Here is a 24,976-nt window from a genome sequence, read left to right as displayed (position 1 = left end):
GATTCAGGCCATTCCACTCTCCATTCTTCTGATGCAGGAGAGTATGATTACCAAACGATTAGGCCATCCCATTCTTTTAGGTAAAGGAATTAGACTATTTCGCTCTTGTGAGCAGGCAAAAGGAGTGTCCAGCCATTCAGAAAATTATCTTAAAGAACCATAGAATCCCTACAGTGCAGAAGGAGAGCTATCCAGATTCTCCCCTCCGCTCTAACCCTGCAACCTTGCATATTTAGCATGGTCAATCCACCTAACCTGCGCATCTTTGGACATTAAGGGACAATTTAGCATGGCCAATCCCCCTAACCTACACATCTTTGAACACTAAGGGACAATTTACCATGGCCAATCCACCTAACCTACACATCTTTGAACACTAAGGGACAATTTAGCATGGCCAATCCACCTAACCTACATTCCTTTGGATATTAAGGGACAACTTAGCATGGCCAATCCACCTAACCTGCACATCTTTGGACATTAAGGGACAATTTAGCATGGCCAATCCACCTAACCTACACACCTTTGGACACTAAGGGACAATTTAGCACGGCCAATCCACCCTAACCTACACACCTTTGGACACTAAGGGACAATTTAGCATGACCAATCCACCTAACCTTCACATCTTTGGACACTAAGGGACAATTTAGCATGACCAATCCACCTAACCTGCACATCTTTGGACACTAAGGGACAATTTCGCATGACCAATCCACCTAACCTGCACATCTTTGGAGGGAGCCGGAGCACCCGGAGGAAACCCACGCAGATACGGGGAGAACATGCAGAGTCCGCACAGACAGCGACCCGAGGCCGGAATCGAATCCGGATCCCTGGTGCTGTGAGGCAGCAGTACGAACCACTGTGCCGCAAATTCTAAGAAAGACTTATCTCCCTCCTTCAGGACCCTTTTGTTGGTTCCCTTCTATGAATTAACAGGGATATATGTTACTGTAAACGAAATGAAATAAATATGAACGAGCTCTATGAAGGTGATGTGGAAAGTTCACTTTTGTCTGCTTTGTCTGCAGGGTGCCCCTGGTGAAGATGGCCGTCCTGGTCCACCTGGTCCACAGGGTGCGAGGGGACAACCTGGTGTCATGGGTTTCCCTGGTCCTAAAGGCGCAACGGTAAGAAAATCATATACTGTACTCTGCTTTCTGCATGTTTTACTGTCGGCCGCTAGACTATGTCTGTGTCATACTGTACTCTGCTTTCTGCATGTTATACTATAGGCTGCTAGACTATGTCTGTGTTATACTGTACTCTGCTTTCTGCATGTTATACTATAGGCTGCTAGACTATGTATGTTTCATACTGTACTCTGCTTTCTGCATGTTATACTATAGGCTGCTAGACTATGTCTGTGTTATACTGTACTCTGCTTTCTGCATGTTATACTATAGGCTGCTAGACTATGTCTGTTTCATACTGTACTCTGCTTTCTGCATGTTATACTATAGGCTGCTAGACTATGTATGTTTCATACTGTACTCTGCTTTCTGCATGTTATACTATAGGCCGCTAGACTATGTCTGTGTTATACTGTACTCTGCTTTCTGCATGTTATACTATAGGTTGCTAGACTATGTCTGTGTTATACTGTACTCTGCTTTCTGCATGTTATACTATAGGCTGCTAGACTATGTATGTTTCATACTGTACTCTGCTTTCTGCATGTTATACTATAGGCTGCTAGACTATGTCTGTGTTATACTGTACTCTGCTTTCTGCATGTTATACTATAGGCTGCTAGACTATGTCTGTGTTATACTGTACTCTGCTTTCTGCATGTTATACTATAGGCTGCTAGACTATGTCTGTGTTATACTGTACTCTGCTTTCTGCATGTTATACTATAGGCTGCTAGACTATGTATGTTTCATACTGTACTCTGCTTTCTGCATGTTATACTATAGGCTGCTAGACTATGTATGTTTCATACTGTACTCTGCTTTCTGCATGTTATACTATAGGCTGCTAGACTATGTATGTTTCATACTGTACTCTGCTTTCTGCATGTTATACTATAGGCTGCTAGACTATGTCTGTGTTATACTGTACTCTGCTTTCTGCATGTTATACTATAGGCCGCTAGACTATGTCTGTGTTATACTGTACTCTGCTTTCTGCATGTTATACTATAGGCTGCTAGACTATGTCTGTGTTATACTGTACTCTGCTTTCTGCATGTTATACTATAGGCTGCTAGACTATGTATGTTTCATACTGTACTCTGCTTTCTGCATGTTATACTATAGGCTGCTAGACTATGTCTGTGTTATACTGTACTCTGCTTTCTGCATGTTATACTATAGGCTGCTAGACTATGTCTGTGTTATACTGTACTCTGCTTTCTGCATGTTATACTATAGGCTGCTAGACTATGTCTGTGTTATACTGTACTCTGCTTTCTGCATGTTATACTATAGGCTGCTAGACTATGTCTGTGTTATACTGTACTCTGCTTTCTGCATGTTATACTATAGGCTGCTAGACTATGTCTGTGTTATACTGTACTCTGCTTTCTGCATGTTATACTATAGGCTGCTAGACTATGTCTGTGTCATACTGTACTCTGCTTTCTGCATGTTATACTGTAGGCCGCCAGACTATATCTGTGTTATACTGTACTCTGCTTTCTGCATGTTATACTATAGGCTGCTAGACTATGTCTGTGTTATACTGTACTCTGCTTTCTGCATGTTATACTATAGGCTGCTAGACTATGTATGTTTCATACTGTACTCTGCTTTCTGCATGTTATACTATAGGTTGCTAGACTATGTATGTTTCATACTGTACTCTGCTTTCTGCATGTTATACTATAGGCTGCTAGACTATGTCTGTGTTATACTGTACTCTGCTTTCTGCATGTTATACTATAGGCTGCTAGACTATGTCTGTGTTATACTGTACTCTGCTTTCTGCATGTTATACTATAGGCTGCTAGACTATGTCTGTGTTATACTGTACTCTGCTTTCTGCATGTTATACTATAGGCTGCTAGACTATGTCTGTGTCATACTGTACTCTGCTTTCTGCATGTTATACTGTAGGCCGCCAGACTATATCTGTGTTATACTGTACTCTGCTTTCTGCATGTTATACTATAGGCTGCTAGACTATGTCTGTGTTATACTGTACTCTGCTTTCTGCATGTTATACTATAGGCTGCTAGACTATGTATGTTTCATACTGTACTCTGCTTTCTGCATGTTATACTATAGGCTGCTAGACTATGTCTGTGTCATACTGTACTCTGCTTTCTGCATGTTATACTATAGGCTGCTAGACTATGTCTGTGTTATACTGTACTCTGCTTTCTGCATGTTATACTATAGGCTGCTAGACTATGTATGTGTTATACTGTACTCTGCTTTCTGCATGTTATACTATAGGCTGCTAGACTATGTATGTGTTATACTGTACTCTGCTTTCTGCATGTTATACTATAGGCTGCTAGACTATGTCTGTGTCATACTGTACTCTGCTTTCACCATTGTACTGCGCCCACTGATAGTTTCAGTTGATTTCCTGTGCTGATAAAGCAAAACTCTTTTCCCGAAGGTTCTGCCAATATTGAACCTCAAGGCATTTTCTTCCTTTTTCACTAGGGTGAAGCTGGCAAGGCTGGTGAGAAGGGTCTTCTTGGCGCTCCTGGGTTGAGGGTAAGTAACCTGATCTTTTGCAGAATGACTGTTATTCAACCATTGAAAGCTATTGCACTGAAATGATCTCTTCAATAGGTGCTATTCCACGGTCAGCACTCATGTACACTGTGACCAGCTATGATATGACTGATGGCCAGATAACATTCTGTTGCATATGATTAAAGATTTTGCACACACAACTGGAAATAGTAAGGCATTGGAAAAGACCAGCTGATCCAGGATGTGGTCTCAGGATTTGATTTGATTTATTATTGTCACATGTACTGGGATACAGTGAAAAGTATTGTTTGTTGTGCGCTATACAGATAAAGCATACCGTTCATAGAGTACATAGGGGAGAAGGAAAGGAGAGGATGCAGACTATAGTGTTACAGTCATAGCTAGGGTGTAGAGACTGATCAACTTAATATATGGTAGGTTCATTCAAAAGTCTGATGGCAGCAGGGAAGGAGCTGTTCTTGAGTCGGTTGGTACATAACCTCAGAATTTTGTATCTTTTTCCGACGGAAGAAGGTGGAAGAGAGAATGTCTGGGGTGCGTGGGGTCCTTGATTATGCCGGCTGCTTTTCATAGAATCCTTACAGTACAGAAGGAGGCTATTCGGCCCATTAAGTTTGTACTGACCACAATCCCACCCAGGCCCTATTCCCACAACCCTCATTTACCCTGCTAATCCGCCTGGCACTAAGGGGCAATTTAGCATAACCTGCACATCTTTGGAATGTGGGAGGAAACCAGAGGAAACCCATGCAGACATGGGGAGAATGTGCAGACTCCACACAGACAGTGACCCAAGCCAGGAATCGGGTCCCTGGCGCTGTGAGACAGCAGTGCTAACCGCTGTGCCACCGTGCCGCCCCAAGCAGCGAGAAGTGTAGGTGGAGTCAATGGATGGGAGGCTGGTTTGTGTGATGGGACTGGGCTACATTCACAACCCTTTGTAGTTTCTTGCAATCTTGGTCAGAGCAGGAGCCATACCAAGCTGTGATACAACCAGAAAGAATGCTTTCTATGTTGCATCTGTAAAAGTTGGTGAGAGTTGTAGCTGACATGCTGAATTTCCTGAGTCTTAGATGTTGTTGAATGGATACACTGGGTTTACCAATACCCTGGACTGTGCAGTATGTTTTCACACTGGTTAATGACTGAAAGAATTTGGCCTAATTTTATTTAACTATGTGAAAATACACTAAATGCTAAATATCACAAGGGAGATGTCGAGGTAGATTTGACACGTGGATGGGGTATCTGTGCCTTCTGCCTCCCCCGCCCTGCTCCTCAAACTTCAAGTCAATCAGCACTTTGCCGGTGTGAGATTCGGCTGCATTATAATATGACACTGGGGGGCGGACTTAATTAGTTAAGAGTGCGACTTCCACCCCTCAGGTTCAGCCCTGGAGGTCTTTGGTTGGCATTGGCTGCGGGACACATGTGAGGGAAGGGAAGGAGGGGGTATGGAGGTAGGGAGCAAATGAGGGGGATATCCACGGTATGTCATAGCATAATGTGTAATAGATGGATGGTATGGTGTATCATGTTATGGTACACCATACATAGCACCATGCTTATAATAAAGCATGCCATATCGCACTGTAAGGTAATATGGTAGCATAATATATTGGTAATAGAGCATGGTACATTCAATTGCCAGCATACTGAGGCTGGAATTCTTCAGTCTCGTACGCCCTGCTCCCGCTGCCAGCGAGAACGGAGAATTTGACACCCAACCAAACCTCCATTGACCGCAGCGGGACTGGAGAATCCCAGGCGCTGGGCGAGATTGGAGAATTCCGGCGCTGGCAATCGCTCATGCTGAGTGTTTTAAACTTCACCAGGATTAACAGAGAACATTGAAATGTATCTTTGTAAATTCAGATATTATGGGCGGGATTTTACGGCCTTGCTCGGGCGAGATGGGAAAATCCTGCCCGAGGCCGACGGAGATTTCCGTTCTGGGAATCTCGGAGTCAGGGCGGGCGAGGCGGTAGAGTTTCGACGTATGACTTTGGTTTCACTATTCTACATTTAATGCCAACTCTCTTTCCCCTCCATAGGGTTTGCCTGGCAAAGATGGCGAGACAGGCGCTCAGGGTCCGCCTGGTCCTTCAGTGAGTTCAAATACCTCGGATTATTTAACATTTTAATTTATCAGACCAGACCGTTAAATTAGAACTCTTTGATCCATTTTAAAAATGTAAACTGTCTTCAGTATCACCCCCATGCCCTTGCATACAGAGCACCACATCTTATCCGACTTCAATCTAACTTGTAACAAAGAACAAAGAACAATACAGCACAGGAACAGGCCCTTCGGCCCTCCAAGCCCGCGCCGCTCCCCAGTCCAGGATTGAATCCTGAATCCAGGATCCCCGCCCAATTTTCCAGCCTATCTACATCCTAATATCCTATCCACCGAGCTGTCCCTCACAGCTACGATGCTTTGTTCATCACAACCTATTAACTCACCCCCACCCCCCCATTCCAGACCATGTGATCTCCAGGGAGAGGCGAAAACCCAGAGTGAAAACCCCAGGGCCAATATGGGGAAAAAAAATCTGGGAAATTCCTCTCCGACCCCCTGAGGCGATCGAAATGAGTCCAGGAGATCACAATGGCCCTGATCGGAAAATGCTTCCCAACCCTAGTCATTTCCACTTCCACGAACACCATATGAATTCCCTGCCCCCGAGACAGGTTCCCAACTATCCGCAGTCTCGCTCTGTACTGGCACCAGCAAGATGATCATAGAATGAAGCCTTGAAACGAGAAACAAGGATCAATTAGCCCGCGCCGCTCCCTGGTCCAAACTAGACCACTCTTTTGTATCCCTCCATTCCCACTCCGTTCATATAGCTGTCTAGATAAGTCTTAAATGTTCCCAGTGTGTCCGCCTCCACCACCTTGCCCGGCAACACATTCCAGGCCCCCACGACCCTCTGTGTGAAATATGTCCTTCTGATATCTGTGTTAAACCTCCCCCCCTTCACCTTGAACCTATGACCCCTCGTGAACGTCACCACCGACCCGGGGAAAAGCTTCCCACCGTTCACCCTATCTATGCCTTTCATAATTTTATACACCTCTATTAAGTCTCCCCTCATCCTCCGTCTTTCCAAGGAGAACAACCCCAGTTTCCCCAATCTCTCCTCATAACCAAGCCCCTCCATACCAGGCAACATCCTGGTAAACCTCCTCTGTACTCTCTCCAAAGCCTCCACGTCCTTCTGGTAGTGTGGCGACCACACTAATGGTAACATTTCCATTAGAAAAAGCATTAGACTTCAGTGAACTTTAATTTTGAATAAAGGCAGAGTTGCGGCAAGCCGGCTGAAGGTCCGTCAACTTTGGCAGCACCAGTAAATCCTGCCGGCAGCCAGGATGGAAAAATCCCACTGGAAGTGCTGGGCAGCTTTTAAAACGAGAATCCAGCGTGATCTCTCGCGTTGTGCTGCACTCTTCAACACGGCCGCTTGCCTGAATAACGCGCTGCATCAATAGCTGAGGTGTTTATCGACTTTTGACATTGCTCCTGTTTCACTTTGCAGGGACTTGCTGGTGAGAGGGGTGAACAAGGTCCTCCTGGTCCCCCAGGCTTCCAGGTCTGTAAGATCAAATCTTCTCAATTTTACTCAGAAAGCTTCATTTCATGCAGCCTGACTTTGTTTCAAATTTATAATGTGCAAGCTGACTCATTTTCTCAAGCGGTCATTCATGTTACTTTAAATTATAAATCTTTTAGCATTAACGCTGCTGTTACTCATTTAAAAGCGTCATGCTAATTTATGACTGAATTTGATTTATTATTGTCACATGTATTGGGATACAGTGAAAAGTATTGTTTCTTGCGCACTATACAGACAAAGCATACCCTTCATAGAGTACATAGGGGAGAAGGAAAGGAGAGGGTGCAGAATGTAGTGTTACAGTCATAGCTAGGGTGTAGAGAAAGATCAACTTAATATTTGATTTGATTTATTATTGTCACATGTATTGGGATACAGTGAAAAGTATTGTTTCTTGCACGCTATATAGACAAAGCATACTCTTCATAGAGTACATAGGGAAGAAGGAAAGGGGAGAGTGCAGAATATAGTGTTGCAGTTACAGATATTGGGATACAGTGAAAAATAGAGTTTCTTGTGCAGTATAGAGACAAAGTTTTTAAGTTTATTTATTGGTGTCACAAGTAGGCTCACGTTAAAACTGCAATGAAGTTACTGTGAAAATCCCCTGGCACATTGTTCATAGAGAAGGAAAGGAGAGGGTGCAGAATATAGTGTCGCAGTCATAACTAGGGTGTAGAGAGAGATCAACTTAATATTTGATTTGATTTATTATTGTCACATGTATTGGGATACAGTGAAAAGTATTGTTTCTTGCACGCTATACAAAGCATACCGTTCATAGAGTACATAGGGGAGAAGGAAAGGAGAGGGTGCAGAATGCAATGTTACAGTTACAGATAGGGTGTAGAGAAAGATCAGCTTAATATTTGATTTATTATTGTCACAAAGATCAATTTTCTAAGAATCGCCAAATCTGCAAGAGATTGAATTAAAGCATTGTTACAGAGTTTATAAGAGCTAGAGGATAGTTTTCAAAGCACAGACCGAGTGTAAAAGATAGAATTGGAGGCTAGTGCTGGGCCCAGCTCACAAGAAGTCGCCACGCTCTGGAGCCATCTTGGAAGAGCCCTATTATATATAACCTGTTGAATTTATTCACCAAAATCTCTGGTTGACATAAATCTAGCCCACACAAATCCTCTTCATTTCTTCTTGCTCTCAAGTTTCAGATTTCTCTTTATGCGTTAATCAAATGGTTTCTCTGTTGTTGCAGGGTCTACCAGGTCCCCCAGGTCCTCCTGGTGAAGGTGGCAAGCCAGGAGATCAGGTAAGTCATCCATTAACTGCAGGCAATGAATCCTTTCAAGTTCAAAGATTCAGCAATTCAGTTTCCAACCCTCAGGGGCCAACGCCCACATTGTGGGGGGCACCACCAAGCTATAAAAGATCAGTGGGAGGAAAACAACATGTAATACTGAGCACTATGACATGTCAGAACATGTCAATGTCTTTCACACAGTAAGTTGTTTTTAAAATGAACTGGCGATTGATTAGGGGACGTCAGATTTGGCCTTTAAAAAACTATAGATTTTTGGAGGGAGGAAAAACTGGAGGGAGGTGAGGAGTTCCACAATTTGGAGTCACAACGGATGTAAAGTTTGTTTATTAGTGTCACAAGTAGGCTTACTGTGAAAATCCCCTAGTCACCACACTCCTATATATTATATTTTATCTGTTATAAGGGGATATAGGCCAAATGCGGGCAATTGGGACAAGTTTAGCGGTTTCAAAAAAAGGGCAGCATGGACAAATTGGGCCGAAGGGCCTGTTTCCATGCTGTAAACCTCTATGACTCCTGTTCTGGTACACTGAGGGAGAATTTAACTTGGCCGATGCACCTAACCAGCACGTCTTTTGGACTGTTGGAGGAAAGCGAAGCACCCGGAGGCCGTAAGATCGCGCCCATTGTATGAGGCGAGAGAGAAATGAATTCATTGAGAGGAAACTGCATTAGTCCTCACTGTAGAGGACAATGTAATGGTGACTAATAAAGTTCCAAAGAAAGAAATAGTGCTGGATAGACTTACAGAGGCTGCTCCAGTGATGAGATGGCTGGACTTCTACACCTTACAATGCAAGTTTGGCCGGAATTCTTGCCCGCGGCTGGGATTCTCCCGTACTATCGCTGGGAACGGAGATGTGGCCGAGCACCCAATTCCCTCCAGCAGCGATAGCAGGGCGCGCGAGACCGGACAATCCCGGTCATGTCTGTGCGGTCTTTATGGTCGGCCTTCATTCACCGGCATTTTTCCTCTTTTCTTGGACAGGGCGTTCCAGGCGAGGCAGGGGCTGCAGGTCTGACAGGCCCACGAGTAAGTATCCACGTTCACTCTCAACAACAAAAATATATATGGAAAAATAATGTTTTTTTAAAATAAGGAAAAGTTTCCAGCATTGTTTACGATGAAATCTATGTGGTTACATCCCTGTAACTGTTACTGACACTTTTACCATTGCAAAACCATATCATGTCACAAAAAATATCCTGAAATATAATGGACAAAAATGAGCCCTATACTGCTACACACTCATATATCCCTTACAGAACCCTATCATTTCACAGACCTTTACAATCACAGTACTACTATTGTGGTACTCAACTATTCAAGTCTATCACTCCACTATGATACACAGTACACATCCAAAACTCTTAGGCCTGTTCTGTTCCACACTATTACGCTCCTTTGTAAATTTACACCCTCCTGGCAGCTAGCCCCACTGTTACACATCGCGTTACTGGGATGTACACCATGGCGTTATATATTTGAGGTCTTTGCGGCCTCACCTCTGAATTCAAGTCCCACTCCAGCCCTTGGGTGGTCACAGTGCGTTCATAAAGTGTTCAAATACGTTGCTGGTCAGTCCGTAAACCCTGCCGATATGCCTGACAGCAGGCGGTAAGAGTGGGAGTGTTTCCTCGTCAGCTGGACTGCAAAGGGCAATGGCAAACACAGTATTCTGCCAAGCATAATCATGGGCCAATCCAATGGAAATCCATGAGGCCAATGTCCTGGAAGGATATCTTAGCAGAAGGAGGGGGAATACTGTTATATTTCCAGATCCTGTTCCATATCCGCCATACTTGTTCCATATCTGCCATACCTGTTCCATATCCGCCATACTTGTTCCATATCTGCCATACCTGTTCCATATCCGCCATACTTGTTCCATATCTGCCATACCTGTTCCATATCCGCCATGTTTGTTCCATATCCGCCATACTTGTTCCATATCTGCCATACCTGTTCCATATCCGCCATACTTGTTCCATATCTGCCATACCTGTTCCATATCCGCCATACTTGTTCCATATCTGCCATACCTGTTCCATATCCGCCATACTTGTTCCATATCCGCCATACTTGTTCCATATCCGCCATACTTGTTCCATATCTGCCATACCTGTTCCATATCCCCCATTTTATTTTACTCATTCGTGGGATTTGGGCATCACTGGCTGGGCCAGCATTTAATGCCCATCCCTCATTGCCCTTGAACTGAGTGTCTCACTCAGCCATTTCAGAGGGCAGTTGAGAGTCAACCACATTGCCATGGGCCTGGAGTCACATGTAGGCCAGACCGGGTAAGGACAGCAGATTTCCTTCCCTAAAGGACATTAGTGAATCAGATGTGTTTTTCCAACAATCGACAATGGTTCCATGGTCATCGCTAGATTCTTAATTCCAGATTTTTTTTATTGAATTCAAATTCCACCACCTGCCGTGGCGGGATTCGAACCCAGGTCCCCAGAACATTAGTTGAGTTTCTGGATACCAGTAGGCTATTGCCTCCCCTCTTGAATGCTGTTCGATATTCCCCCATTCTGTTTGATACACCAGTACTGTTAATATAATATTATACTATTCTATATCCCTGTTACAGGCCCCAATGCCATTACAGACTGCTTTACTGATATGGGTGTACATCCAATACGGTTAAACACTATTGCAGCATTATCGACCCCCCCCTCCCCCCCCCCCCCATTACGTATGAGTATACTGCCATGCATTCTAGTCCATCACATCCCAATCCAGTTACCGATAACTACACTGTAACAAAACACTTCATCCTACAAAAGTTCAGTCTGAAATAAATACAGGAAATGCTCAGGAGGTCAGGCAGCATCTGTGGAGAGAGAAAGAGAGTTAACATTTGAGGTCGATGACATAAGAACATAAGAACTAGGAGCAGGAGTAGGCCATCTGGTCCCTCGAGCCTGCTCCGCCATTCAATAAGATCATGGCTGATCTTTTGGTGGACTCAGCTCCACTTACCTGCCCGCTCACCCTTAATTCCTTTACTGTTCAAATATTTATCTATCCTTGCCTTAAAAACATTCAATGAGGTAGCCTCAACTGCTTCACTGGGCAGGGAATTCCACAGATTCACAAACCTTTGTGTGAAGAAGTTCCTCCTCAACTCAGTCCTAAATCTGCTTCCCCTTATTTTGAGGCCATGCCCCCTAGTTCTAGTTTCACCTTCCAGTGGAAACAACCTCCCTGCTTCTATCTTATCTATTCCCTTCATAATGTTTCTATACGATCTCCCCTCATTCTTCTGAATTCCAATGAGTATAGCCCCAGTCTACTCAGTCTCTCCTCATAAGCCAACCCTCTCAACTCCGGAATCAACCTAGTGAATCTCCTCTGCATCCCCTCCTTCCATCAGAAGCGCTGGCTCCAAGCAGGTCAGTTCAACGAGTTTGACATGCCAATAGGGACGTTGTCCCCAACCTATTGCACACATTCCATTGATTTTGCAATGCTTTCTAGTGTTACGTAGCCTATCTCTGTACGCTTTATATCTGTCGCTGCTGGAGTTCACATTACATATGTTCCCAGTGATGTTCCGTGACAGTTTTCCTGATCCTGTGCATTTATTCTTGTCTCCTTGTCATCAGGGTGAACGTGGTTTCCCAGGTGAGCGCGGAGCCCCAGGCTCTCAGGGATTGCAAGGTCCTCGTGGTCTTCCAGGTACTCCAGGTGCTGATGGTCCTAAGGTAGGCTTCTACCTTCACTCTTCGACAAATCAAATCTTGCGCAGGCGGTGCTGATGGTCTTTTCTCTAACACGGGGCCCTTGCTTCGTTTTTTTTTGCAGGGTGCAGGTGGTGCTCCTGGTCCCAACGGCGCTCAAGGTCCCCCAGGCCTCCAGGGTATGCCAGGCGAGCGGGGTACAGCTGGAATTCCAGGGCCAAAGGGCGATAGGGTAAGCCTCCTCTTTTTCCTTTCGGAAAGACGAAAGCTCGCTTTGAGATTGAGAAGGAAAAGTGATCGGGCAAATTACTCGGAGGGGGGGGGAAGGGACAGAAGTTTCAAAATGGAGAAGTTAAGAGCAAGTTGGAAAGTTAAGCAGAACTTTTTCACTCAGAGGATCACGTAGTCGCAATACAAGGCCATTGAAGTAAACTGTGTCAAGAAGCTCAAATGAATATTTAGCTGGATAGATAAAGTGTTAAGAAGGTATAAGGCCCAGCCTTTTTTGGATCTAATGGCATTTTCCTGTAATGTAAAGTTTCTTAAATTCTCCCATCACCTTTATACATGGAGTAGAATTCACGGCAGTTTTTAAGGAGAGTTTAGCAAGTAAAGCAACTGACATTCCATTGTCTTATATGTTAGGATATAACCGGTGACAACTTTGTATTGGATGTAATATGACCAATGGCAACAAGATGTAAGGGTCAGCTGACCCAGTAAACCATGGAACCAATTACAGAGTGATGTAATAATCAGCTGACTCACTATAAATTAGAACCTGTTGGGAATTGTGGGAAGCTTGGAGTGGCCCAGGGTGAAGCCCCAAGTTTGGAGTAATGAAGTTTCTTCATTAAACCCGTTCTTTGATTTATAAGTTGGAGTGAGTTTTGTTCTATTTTTATTGTCTCTGCATTTGAAGAGTTCCTCTGAAGAAACATTATATTCTCTTCCAAGTACAATACTAATTCCCTCCCCGTCTCCTCATTTGACCCTCAGGGTGACAATGGCGAAAAAGGCCCAGAGGGCGCACCCGGAAAAGATGGCGGTCGAGTAAGTGAAAAGTTCCTTTTTTTTTCTGCGATCGGTTGTTTGATCGGTGTGCCTGGTACAAGCCTCAGACACGTATTGGCCAGGATTCTCCAGTCTCGGCGCGGCCAGCGACAATGGAGAATTTGGCGCCTGGCGAAGTCTCCGCTTGCCGCAGAGGGACCGGAGAATCGCAGCCGCGGGTGAGGTTGGAGAATTCTGGCCAATGAATACACGAGAATTTGACCTGTGTTTCCCACCCAATGTCTGATTGTGCTGATGTGCAGGTCCACATAATGATTCTATAATCCATGTATGTATCGACCTACTTACCTACACATACCGAGCATTTCATCGCTGCCACATGTGCAGAGTCTTTGCTACACTTGCACCGACTGAGCTCACATCAATCATTCTTAAAGCAATGATAAATCACAGGGGAACCAAAGCCCATACGACACACCGGTAGACTTCATCGGGGATTGGACGATCCTGCCTCAACTGCTGTAAAACACCGCCACGGCGGGAGGGGGGGCAGAAAATCCCGGCCTATGGGTGGGATTTTCCAGCCTCCCTTTGGCCTGTTCTCCCACAGCGGATGGGCCTCTCCATTCAGACATCCACTGACCTCTGCGGGATCAGAAGATGTCACTTGCAAAGAGGAGCTGCTGGAATATTTCCGCTTATCTGAGGGGTTTTTACAAAAAAACAAAAGCTGTGGTAAATTTTCTGCTTGGTTCTACTGACCTAAAGCCAGGAACTTGTAGACCAGTGTGTCGTAAAAGCCCCCCCTGCCACGGAAAAAAGATTCAAAATTCACGTGATTAAACTAAAGTTCTGTGGTCGGCAGCTCCAAGACCCGACAAATCTCGGCCTCCCGCACAAATGCCAGCTGGGAAAGAGCCACACGTGCGCGGTTTAGATTTGTTACATTGGTCAGACCCATCTGCATGACCAACGGAGTCTTGGAGCTGAAGACAAAGGCAAAAACTCAAGGGCGCCAAAACCTTGGGAGAAGCAAGTGAGACGGCAAGTGGTTGAAAAAAATAACAGGCGAGACGTCAGAGGGGGCTAAGTTTAAAAACGAAGTCAGGGAAGAAAATAGGAGATGTACCTCAAAATCTTTTTATCGTACAGAGGTGTGCCATGACATATAAAAGATAAGCAACCACTGTTCTAAGCAACTGCCACCCTAGAGAGAAAATAATTACTCTGTAACCAATCCCAGGATTCGCATAGAAACTAGAAGCAGGAGGAGGCCATTCGGCCCTTCGATCCTGCTCCGCCATTCATTCTGATCAAGGCTGATCATCAAATTCAATATCCTGATTCCCCCCCTCCCCCAATATCCCGCGATCCCTTTACTCCCAAGAGCGATATCTAATTTCTTCTTGAAATCACACAATGTTTTGGCCTCAACTACTTTCTGTGGGAGTGAATTCCACACATTCACCACCCTCTGGGTGAAGAAATTTCTCCTCACCTCAGTCCTAAAAGGTTTACCCCTTATCCCCAAACTATGACCCCTAGTTCTGGACTCCCTCACCATTGGGAACATTCTTTCTGAATCTACCCTGTCTAACCCTGTTAGAATTTTATAAGTTACTATAAGTTCCCCTCTCTCTCTTCTAAACTCCAGTGAATATAATCCTAACCGACTTAGTCTCTCCTCATATGACAGTCCTGCCATCCCAGGAATCAGCCTGGTAAACCTTCGCTGCGCTCCCTCTATAGCAAGGACACCCATCCTGATAAGGAAACCAAAACTGCACACAATACTCCAAATGTGGCCTCACCAACGTCCTGTACAATTGCAGCAAAACATCCCTATCCCGTTACTCAAATCCTCTCGCTATGAAGGCCAACATACCATTTGCCTTCTTTACCCAAAGAGAAAATGCTGGAAAATCTCAGCAGGTCTGGCAGCATCTGTAGGGAGAGAAAAGAGCTGACGTTTCGAGTCCAGGTGACCCTTTGTCACAGCTAAAAGGCAGAGAAAGTGGGAGATATTTATACTGCAGCGTGAGGGAATGAAAGATGAGACACAGCCACAAAAACCAGGGGAAAGGCTGCTAATGGCTGTCCACAGAGAGAATAAAAGGCCGCCTTTACTGCCTGCTGTACCTGCGCGCTTACTTTCAGCGACTGATGCACGAGGGCTCCAAGGTCTCACTGAGTATACACCTCTCTCAATTTACACCCATTCAAGTAATAATCTGTCTTCCTATTATTGCTACCAAAGTGGATAACCTCACATATATAATTATGCCACAATTAAATCTTGTTCACAGACACACATTTAAATTCCAATGCTTGTAATGAAACAATGTTTTGATTACCAGAGGCGTAACGATTTTGTGCGCAGGAATTGACCGAGCTTCAAGCTAATCGAATCGTAATTCTACTGATACAGTGATGAAAATGTACCTATTGTTCTCAGAAAGGATGAGGACAATGAAATTCAGTTATCCAATTTCTTTCAGTGTTCCCAAACACCCTGCTTCCCAAAGGTTTCTCTTCCTCTTCCTATGGGAAGCTCTTGCCATTTACATTTGAATCAAATTTAATTCACAAATACATTTTTCAAAAAACAAAGTTTACTTCCTACAGCAACAATTCAAAGTTACTGACACCACTTGTAACTGGACAAAACCTGGACCAATAGGTGACCATGTTCTGTGGACACAGTATGCATCTATATGGAACCCATCGGATCCCTATAGTGCTGAAGGAGGCCACTCGGCCCATCGAGTCTCCACCGACATTAATCTCACCCAAGCCCTATCCCCGTAACCCCACGTATTTACCCCGCTAATCCCCTTGCTAACCCCACTGACACCAAGGGGTAATTTAGCACGGCCAATCCACCTAACCTGCACGTCCTTCTCACTGTGTGGGAGGAAGCCGGGGTACTGGGAGGAAGCCCACGCAGATACCGGGGAGAACGTTTTGACTCTGCACAGACAGTGACCCAAGCCGGGAATCGAACCCGGGTCCCTGGCGCTTGGGTTTCCTCCCACACTCCAAAGATGTGTGGGTTAGGTGGATTGGCCATGCTAAATTGCCCCTTAGTGTCAGGGGGACTAGCTAGGGTAAATGCATGGGGTGATGGGGATAGGTGGGATTGTGGTCAGTGCAGACGCGATGGGCCGAATGGCCTCCTTCTGCACTGGAGGGATTTTATGAAGAGGCCTCAATGGCCTTTTTGAAGTCACTACACCAGTCTGCAACACTCACTCAGAGACAATTCACCGCTCTGGCAGGCAGTACCTTTTTTTTAATTCCATCCCTAAATTTACAAGCCATTGGACCGGGCAAACCCGAATCCATTCCTGAAAACCAAGTTCGAATTGAATCCAATTCGTGGTCCCCTCACGAGAGATACAAACGAGATGCAAGCTGGCGAGATGGGGCATTGCTGCCCACCTTGGATCTGATGTTTGATCTCAGCCAGTAGGCTGGTTGGAAGAAGCTTCTGGAATAAACGTGATCGTCATTGACAGCGCACGTGCGTCACCGTGCCCACCTCGAGCAATCTGACTGTGTGTGTTCTCTCTTTTTCTATTCTAGGGCTTAACTGGTCCAATTGGCCCCCCAGGCCCTGCTGGTCCCAACGGAGAGAAGGTAAAATCAGTGATGAGGTTTGCGTTTGGCGCGGAGAACTGTTTAATAATATGTCAAAATGTAAATATATTAACAAAGGGCTGCCGAATTGGCGCAGAGGCTGTCGCCTCTCACTTCAAGGAAGTAAATAGACTGGGCGGGATTTTACAGCTTTGCTCCGGCGAGCCTGGAAATTCCCACCCGAGGTCAATGGAGATTTCCGTTGTGGGACCCTCGCCCGCTCCGATTCTGTGGCGGGGGAGGTGGTAGAGTTCCGGTCATTTACTCCAATGTTTACGAGGAAGCAAAGTTCTGCTGCTCACCAGTGTAGGTGTTAGTGTCAGGCTCGATGGGCTGAAGGGCATCTTCTGCAGTCTATGATTCTCTTTTCTTTTGTCTCTCCTTTAGGGTGAAGCCGGCCCTCGTGGTCCTACAGGTGCTGCTGGGTCTCGTGGTGCCCCTGTAAGTGCAAACAGTTTCTTTCATCACTTCCTGCTCAACCCAAGTAACATCCCAGCTACTTTTACATTGATGAAAGCTCTCTCGGTTGAGTACCGATGGTTAAAATTCCACACAACAGATCAAACCACTCATTTTCATGGCTAAGTGTGTTGGCGGCAAGGGAGCCAGATGCTCCTTGGTCTACATCAACCTGAATTGGGTCAACTTGCATTGAGGGCGGCACGGTGACAGTGGTTAACACTGCTGCCTCACAGCGCCAGGGACCCGGGTTCAATTCCAGCCTCGGGTCACTGTCTGTGCGGAATCTGCACATTCTCCCGTGTCTGCATGGGTTTCCTCCGGGTACTCTGGTTTCCTCCTACAATCCAAAGACGTGTAGGTTAGGTGGATTGGCCATGCTAAATTGCCTCTTAGTATCCAAAGATACACAGTTTAGGTGGATTGGCCATGCTAAATTGCCACTTAGTGTCCAAAGATGTGCAGGTTAGGTGGATTGGCCATGCTAAGTTGCCCCTTAGTGTCCAAAGATGTGCAGGTTAAGTGGATTGGCCATGCTAAGTTGCCCCTTAGTGTCCAAAGATGTGCATGTTAGGTGGATTGGCCATGCTAAATTGCCACTTAGTGTCCAAAGATGTGCAGGTTAGGTGGATTGGCCATGCTAAGTTGCCCCTTAGTGTCCAAAGATGTGCAGGTTAAGTGGATTGGCCATGCTAAGTTGCCCCTTAGTGTCTAAAGATGTGCAGGTTAGGTGGATTGGCCATGCTAAGTTGCCCTTAGTGTCCAAAGATGTGCAGGTTAGGTGGATTGGCCATGCTAAATTGCCCCTTAGTGTCCAAAGATGTGTAGGTTAGGTGGATTGGCCATGCTAAGTTGCCCCTTAGTGTCCAAAGATGTGCAGGTTAAGTGGATTGGCCATGCTAAATTGCCCCTTAGTGTCCAAAGATGTGCAGGTTAAGTGGATTGGCCATGCTAAGTTGTCCCTTAGTGTCCAAAGATACACAGGTTGGGGGATTGGCCATGCTAAATTGTCCCTTAGTTTCAAAAGATGTGCGGGCTGGGTTCATTGACCATGCTAAATTGCCCCTTAGTGTCAGGGGGATTAGCAGGGTAAATGTGTATGGTTACGAGGATAGGGCCTGGTGGGATTGTGGTCGGTGCAGACTCAGTGGGGCGAATGGCCTCCTCCTGCACTGTAGGGATTGTATGATGATCAGTTTATTCAGTGCTGTGACGGGTGTGTGTGTAATCTGCCTGTTTTTTGTGTTTCAGGGTGAGCGTGGTGAGACAGGTCCCCCTGGTCCCGCTGGCTTTGCTGGTCCTCCTGTAAGTATGGACTCAGAAACGATAAGACAATGGTCACAGCAAATTTGAGATGGCGCATAAGCTGGTCAAATTCGACCCATCAATGATTTGCTCTACGTGAAAGTAATTTCTTTGCACACGTTGTACGGGTGTTGTCCCTCTCAGGTGGGTGGCCAGCAACTGGTCGGCTAATCTTCCTCAAAACCCACCAATTCCCCAGTGCAAAAATCAGTGCATTATATCCCCACTGGGAGAGTCACATTAATATCCACTTATTGGGCAGAATTGATCCCATTCATCCCAGCAGCTGATCTGCCCAATAAGGAAAAGGTGCCCTCCCTGGGCTAAAGGCCAGATCCCTAATGTGGCTGATAAGGAAAGGGATCTACCCCAACTGATGGCCAGATCTCCTTCTGGAATCTCTACCCTGGCTGATGAGGGATGGGATTCTGTCTCAAATACCATTGCCAGCTGATGGAGGCCAGATCTCTCTCAAGGATAACAGTAAAATACTGAGGGTGCTGGAATCTGAAACAAAATGCTGGAAAATCTCAGCCGGTCTGATAGCATCTGTGGAGGGAGGGTAGAGCGAACGTTTTGCATCTGGATGACCCTTCATCAAGAGTTCTTCATCCAGAAACATTAGTTCCATTCTCCCTCCACGGATACTGTCGGAGCGGCTGAGAATTTCCAGCACTTTCTGGTTTCTGTCTCTCTCTAGAATCTCTGTCTTGGCAGTTGATGGATAACATCTAACCACCCTGGCTTATGAAGGCCAAATCTCCCTCTGGAATACTTGGCTAATGGAAGGCCAGTTCTCCATCTTAGTCGGCTGCCTTGACCGATGAAGGCAAAATCTTATCCTAACCTCTTGTTTATTGTCTCTGGTTAAGGGAAGTTAGCTGAAGTCACCTTTTCTCCATTTACAGGATCCCCACATTGACCTCTATGCTGTTGCTCACCGTCCTTCCCTTTCTTTCTTATAGGGTTCAGATGGTCAGGCAGGTCCCAAGGGAGAGCCCGGTGAGGCTGGGCAGAAAGGTGATGCGGGCGCTCCTGGTCCACAGGGTCCATCAGGTGCTCCCGGTCCACAGGTGAGAACAAAATATATTCAAAATAGTTCTGTTCAACCAGTGGATTTCGCTCCGGGAAATGTTACTTTGACATGAATTCGCAGTAAAATCTCTTTCTCTTTCCTTCTTTCAGGGTCCAACAGGTGTTACTGGACCGAAAGGTGCTCGTGGTGCCCAGGGTCCCCCTGTAAGTATGATTTCATTCCGTTCAAACTTTAAAACAAAATTCCAAATGGATAAATGTTGCCCCCCCACCCGATGCTGCCTCTCAGCACCAGGGACCCGGATTCGAGTCCGGCCTGTCTGTGCAGGCTCTGCACATTCTCCCCGTGTCTGCGTGGGTTTCCTCCGGGTGCTCCGGTTTCCTCCCACACTCCAAAGATGTGCGGGTTAGGTTGATTGGCCGTGCTAAATTGCCCCTTAGTGTCCAAAGATGTGCGGGTTAGGAGGATTGGCCGTGCTAAATTGTCCCTTAGTGTCCAAAGATGTGCAGGTTAGGTGGATTGGCCATGCTAAATTGTCCCTTAGTGTCCAAAGATGTGCGGGTTAGGTGGATTGGCCATGCTAAATTGACACTTAGTGTCCAAAGATGTGCGGGTCAGGTGGATTTGCCATGCTAAATTGCCCCTTAGTGTCCAAAGATGTGCAGGTTAGGTGGATTGGCCATGCTAAATTGTCCCTTAGTGTCCAAAGATGTGCGGGTTAGGTGGATTGGCCATGCTAAATTGCCCCTTAGTGTCCAAAGATGTGCAGGGTCAGGTGGATTTGCCATGCTAAATTGCCCCTTAGTGTCCAAAGATGTGCGGGTCAGGTGGATTTGCCATGCTAAATTGCCCCTTAGTGTCCAAAGATGTGGAGGTTAGGTGGATTGGCCATGCTAAATTGACCCTTAGTGTCCAAAGATGTGCGGGTCAGGTGGATTGGCCATGCTAAATTGCCCCTTAGTGTCCAAAGATGTGCAGGTTAGGTGGATTGGCCATGCTAAATTGCCCCTTAGTGTCCAAAGATGTGCAGGTTAGGTGGATTGGCCATGCTAAATTGTCCCTTAGTGTCCAAAGATGTGCAGGTTAGGTGGATTGGCCATGCTAAATTGTCCCTTAGTGTCCAAAGATGTGCGGGTCAGGTGGATTGGCCATGCTAAATTGCCCCTTAGTGTCCAAAGATGTGCAGGTTAGGTGGATTGGCCATGCTAAATTGCCCCTTAGTGTCCAAAGATGTGCAGGTTAGGTGGATTGGCCATGCTAAATTGTCCCTTAGTGTCCAAAGATGTGCAGGTTAGGTGGATTGGCCATGCTAAATTGTCCCTTAGTGTCCAAAGATGTGCGGGTTAGGTGGATTGGCCATGCTAAATTGACACTTAGTGTCCAAAGATGTGCGGGTCAGGTGGATTTGCCATGCTAAATTGCCCCTTAGTGTCCAAAGATGTGCAGGTTAGGTGGATTGGCCATGCTAAATTGTCCCTTAGTGTCCAAAGATGTGCGGGTTAGGTGGATTGGCCATGCTAAATTGCCCCTTAGTGTCCAAAGATGTGCGGGTCAGGTGGATTGGCCATGCTAAATTGTCCCTTAGTGTCCAAAGATGTGCAGGTTAGGTGGATTGGCCATGCTAAATTGTCCCTTAGTGTCCAAAGATGTGCGGGTTAGGTGGATTGGCCATGCTAAATTGACACTTAGTGTCCAAAGATGTGCGGGTCAGGTGGATTTGCCATGCTAAATTGCCCCTTAGTGTCCAAAGATGTGCAGGTTAGGTGGATTGGCCATGCTAAATTGTCCCTTAGTGTCCAAAGATGTGCGGGTTAGGTGGATTGGCCATGCTAAATTGCCCCTTAGTGTCCAAAGATGTGCGGGTCAGGTGGATTTGCCATGCTAAATTGCCCCTTAGTGTCCAAAGATGTGGAGGTTAGGTGGATTGGCCATGCTAAATTGACCCTTAGTGTCCAAAGATGTGCGGGTCAGGTGGATTGGCCATGCTAAATTGCCCCTTAGTGTCCAAAGATGTGCAGGTTAGGTGGATTGGCCATGCTAAATTGCCCCTTAGTGTCCAAAGATGTGCAGGTTAGGTGGATTGGCCATGCTAAATTGCCCCTTAGTGTCCAAAGATGTGCAGGTTAGGTGGATTGGCCATGCTAAATTGCCCCTTAGTGTCCAAAGATGTGCGGGTCAGGTGGATTGGCCATGTTAAATGTACAGGGTTACAGGGATAGGGCGGAGGGGAGTGCCTGGAGGGCTCTTTTGGAGAATCGGTGTAGACTCAATTTTGTTTTTTTATTCGTTCGTGGGACATGGGCCTTGCTGACTGGGCCAGCATTTATTGCCCATCCCTAGTTGCCCTTGAACTGAGTGGTTTGCGAGACCATTTCAGAGGGCAGTTGAGAGTCAACCACATTGCTGTGACTCTGGAGTCACATGTAGGCCAGACCGGGTAAGGACGGCAGATTTCCTTCCCTAAAGGACATTAGTGACCCAGGTGGGTTTTTCCCAGAATGGTTTCATGGTCATCAGTAGATTCTTAATTCCGGATATCTCTTTTTTTATTGAATTCAAATTCCACCATCTGTTGTGGATTGAAATTCTACCATCTGCTGTGGCGGGATTCGAACCCAGGTCCCCAGAACATTAGCTGAGTTTCTGGATGAATAGTCTGGCGATAATACCATTAGGCCATCGCCATAAATGGGGAGGCAGAGATGGACTGAATGGCCTCTTTTTGTACTGTCGGGGCTTGAAAACTAACATGCTCTAAGAGTGTTGCTCTAGAATTCCCTAGAATTCAAGCCCTCCATTTAGTGTAGACATTCAGACAACAGTTTAAATGTAACTTGTCCGATCCTGAATATGTGAATAGGTTATTTGATATTCAAATGTTTTTTCACCCAGACCGAACTTGTTGATGTGAAGATCTCTGTTTATTAGGAGTTGGGTTAGCTAGATCCTGGAGATGGGATCCAGGAGTCAGCAAGTGGGAGTCAGAGACTGGCCAGTCAATGCTAGTGGTTTCAGCTGGAAGTTGACATTTGCCTTGGGAGGGAGAGACCAGTTGGAATCTGGAGACTTCCAATGGGAGGTTGCTAGAAACTGCTGGGAGCGAAATCTGGAGATCCACAACTTAAAGCCAGGAGAGACGGCAGCCCAGAGTCCGCAGTGTGGATTTCACAGCCTGAAGCCAAGGGCTGAGAGCCAAACATTCGTATCCAGCAATTATTGGGAGAAGGCAGGAACTAAGGACTGGAAGTTGGGGATAAGCAGCTGGAAAGGGCTGAACGCCAGGAGCTGAAGGTTGGAAGTTGGAAGCAAGAAGCTATTGGGAACATGAGCTCAGGTGACCAGTTCCAAGTTGGAAACAGTTGCAAACTGCTGATAATCAGAAGCAAGCAACTGGCTCTTAAACTTATAAAAACCTTCAGCTATTTATTATTTGTCCGCTCTCTTAAATGTGGTCATCTGGTGGTTTCCACCGATTGAATAGAGCAATTTCCTGAGTAGCTACATGACTTTTATAAGTGGAAAATACTGCAGCAGATCTGTGGGGCTTGTCTCACTCCAGTTCAATGCAGCAATTCTATTCTACTCAAACGACACCACATTCGGCCAAAATGTTGCCTCTCTCCTTTGATAGCCATTTATTTCACCAGGTTGTATGAAATGACAAAACACTCTTGATATGTTTGTTTGTGATCCTATTCAGTAACATTCAGCTGATGTAAAAACCCAATGTAAAAACCCACCATATCCTGCACATTGAGCAGAACTGACCATCGTAGATAACATGGAGAAGGTATCGTGTCATTGACTTCCTGACTTAATCTAGCCTTCATTTGCCTCCAACACTCTCCCCCATCACTGACTCTACCCCCCCCCATTCCCCCTCCCACAGCCCCATGTACACTCTCCCCCATCACTGACTCTCCCCCATTCCCCCTCCCACAGCCCCATGTACACTCTCCCCTATCACTGATTCTCCCCCATTCCCCCTCCCACAGCCCCATGTACACTCTCCCCCATCACTGACTCTACCCCCCCCATTCCCCCTCCCACAGCCCCATGTACACTCTCCCCTTTCACTGACTCTCCCCCCCCCCCCATTCCCCCTCCCACATCCCCATGTACACTCTCCCCCATCACTGACTCTCCCCCATTCCCCCTCCCACAGCCCCATGTACACTCTCCCCTATCACTGACTCTCCCCCATTCCCCCTCCCACATCCCCATGTACACTCTCCCCCATCACTGACTCTCCCCCATTCCCCCTCCCACAGCCCCATGTACACTCTCCCCCATCACTGACTCTCCCCCATTCCCCCTCCCACAGCCCCATGTACACTCTCCCCTATCACTGACTCTCCCCCATTCCCCCTCCCACAGCCCCATGTACACTCTCCCCTATCACTGACTCTCCCCCCATTCCCCCTCCCACAGCCCCATGTACACTCTCCCCTATCACTGACTCTCCCCCCCCCCCATTCCCCCTCCCACATCCCCATGTACACTCTCCCCTATCACTGACTCTCCCCCCATTCCCCCTCCCACATCCCCATGTACACTCTCCCCTATCACTGACTCTCCCCCCCCCCATTCCCCCTCCCACAGCCCCATGTACACTCTCCCCTATCACTGACTCTCCCCCCATTCCCCCTCCCACAGCCCCATGTACACTCTCCCCTATCACTGACTCTCCCCCATTCCCCCTCCCACAGCCCCATGTACACTCTCCCCCATCACTGACTCTCCCCCCATTCCCCCTCCCACATCCCCATGTACACTCTCCCCAATCACTGACTCTCCCCCCCCCCATTCCCCCTCCCACAGCCCCATGTACACTCTCCCCTATCACTGACTCTCCCCCCATTCCCCCTCCCACAGCCCCATGTACACTCTCCCCTATCACTGACTCTCCCCCCCCCCCCATTCCCCCTCCCACAGCCCCATGTATACTCTCCCCTATCACTGACTCTCCCCCCCCCATTCCCCCTCCCACAGCCCCATGTACACTCTCCCCCATCACTGACTCTCCCCCATTCCCCCTCCCACAGCCCCATGTACACTCTCCCCTATCACTGACTCTCCCCCATTCCCCCTCCCACAGCCCCATGTACACTCTCCCCTATCACTGACTCTCCCCCCATTCCCCCTCCCACATCCCCATGTACACTCTCCCCTATCACTGACTCTCCCCCCATTCCCCCTCCCACATCCCCATGTACACTCTCCCCTATCACTGACTCTCCCCCCA

The 24,976-nt window shown here is 46.7% G+C and overlaps 1 protein-coding gene across 1 annotated transcript in view; it reads left to right on the top strand.

The window, feature by feature from the left end:
• Positions 1–24,976, top strand: part of LOC144481984 (uncharacterized) — a 102,410-nt gene that overhangs the window by 48,396 nt on the left and 29,038 nt on the right. Inside the window, exons 27-40 of the mRNA XM_078201212.1 lie at positions 1,035–1,133; positions 3,621–3,674; positions 5,732–5,785; positions 7,223–7,276; positions 8,517–8,570; positions 9,571–9,615; positions 12,204–12,302; positions 12,403–12,510; positions 13,278–13,331; positions 16,878–16,931; positions 17,319–17,372; positions 18,642–18,695; positions 19,661–19,768; positions 19,881–19,934. Coding sequence (XP_078057338.1) covers positions 1,035–1,133; positions 3,621–3,674; positions 5,732–5,785; positions 7,223–7,276; positions 8,517–8,570; positions 9,571–9,615; positions 12,204–12,302; positions 12,403–12,510; positions 13,278–13,331; positions 16,878–16,931; positions 17,319–17,372; positions 18,642–18,695; positions 19,661–19,768; positions 19,881–19,934 — 945 coding nt within the window. The remainder of the gene's footprint in view (positions 1–1,034; positions 1,134–3,620; positions 3,675–5,731; positions 5,786–7,222; positions 7,277–8,516; positions 8,571–9,570; positions 9,616–12,203; positions 12,303–12,402; positions 12,511–13,277; positions 13,332–16,877; positions 16,932–17,318; positions 17,373–18,641; positions 18,696–19,660; positions 19,769–19,880; positions 19,935–24,976) is intronic.

Source organism: Mustelus asterias, chromosome X (genome assembly GCF_964213995.1).
Source record: "Mustelus asterias chromosome X, sMusAst1.hap1.1, whole genome shotgun sequence".
Taxonomy (NCBI): domain Eukaryota; kingdom Metazoa; phylum Chordata; class Chondrichthyes; order Carcharhiniformes; family Triakidae; genus Mustelus; species Mustelus asterias.
Note: the sequence above shows the minus strand (reverse complement) of the source record. Positions and strands in the feature narration are given on the sequence as shown.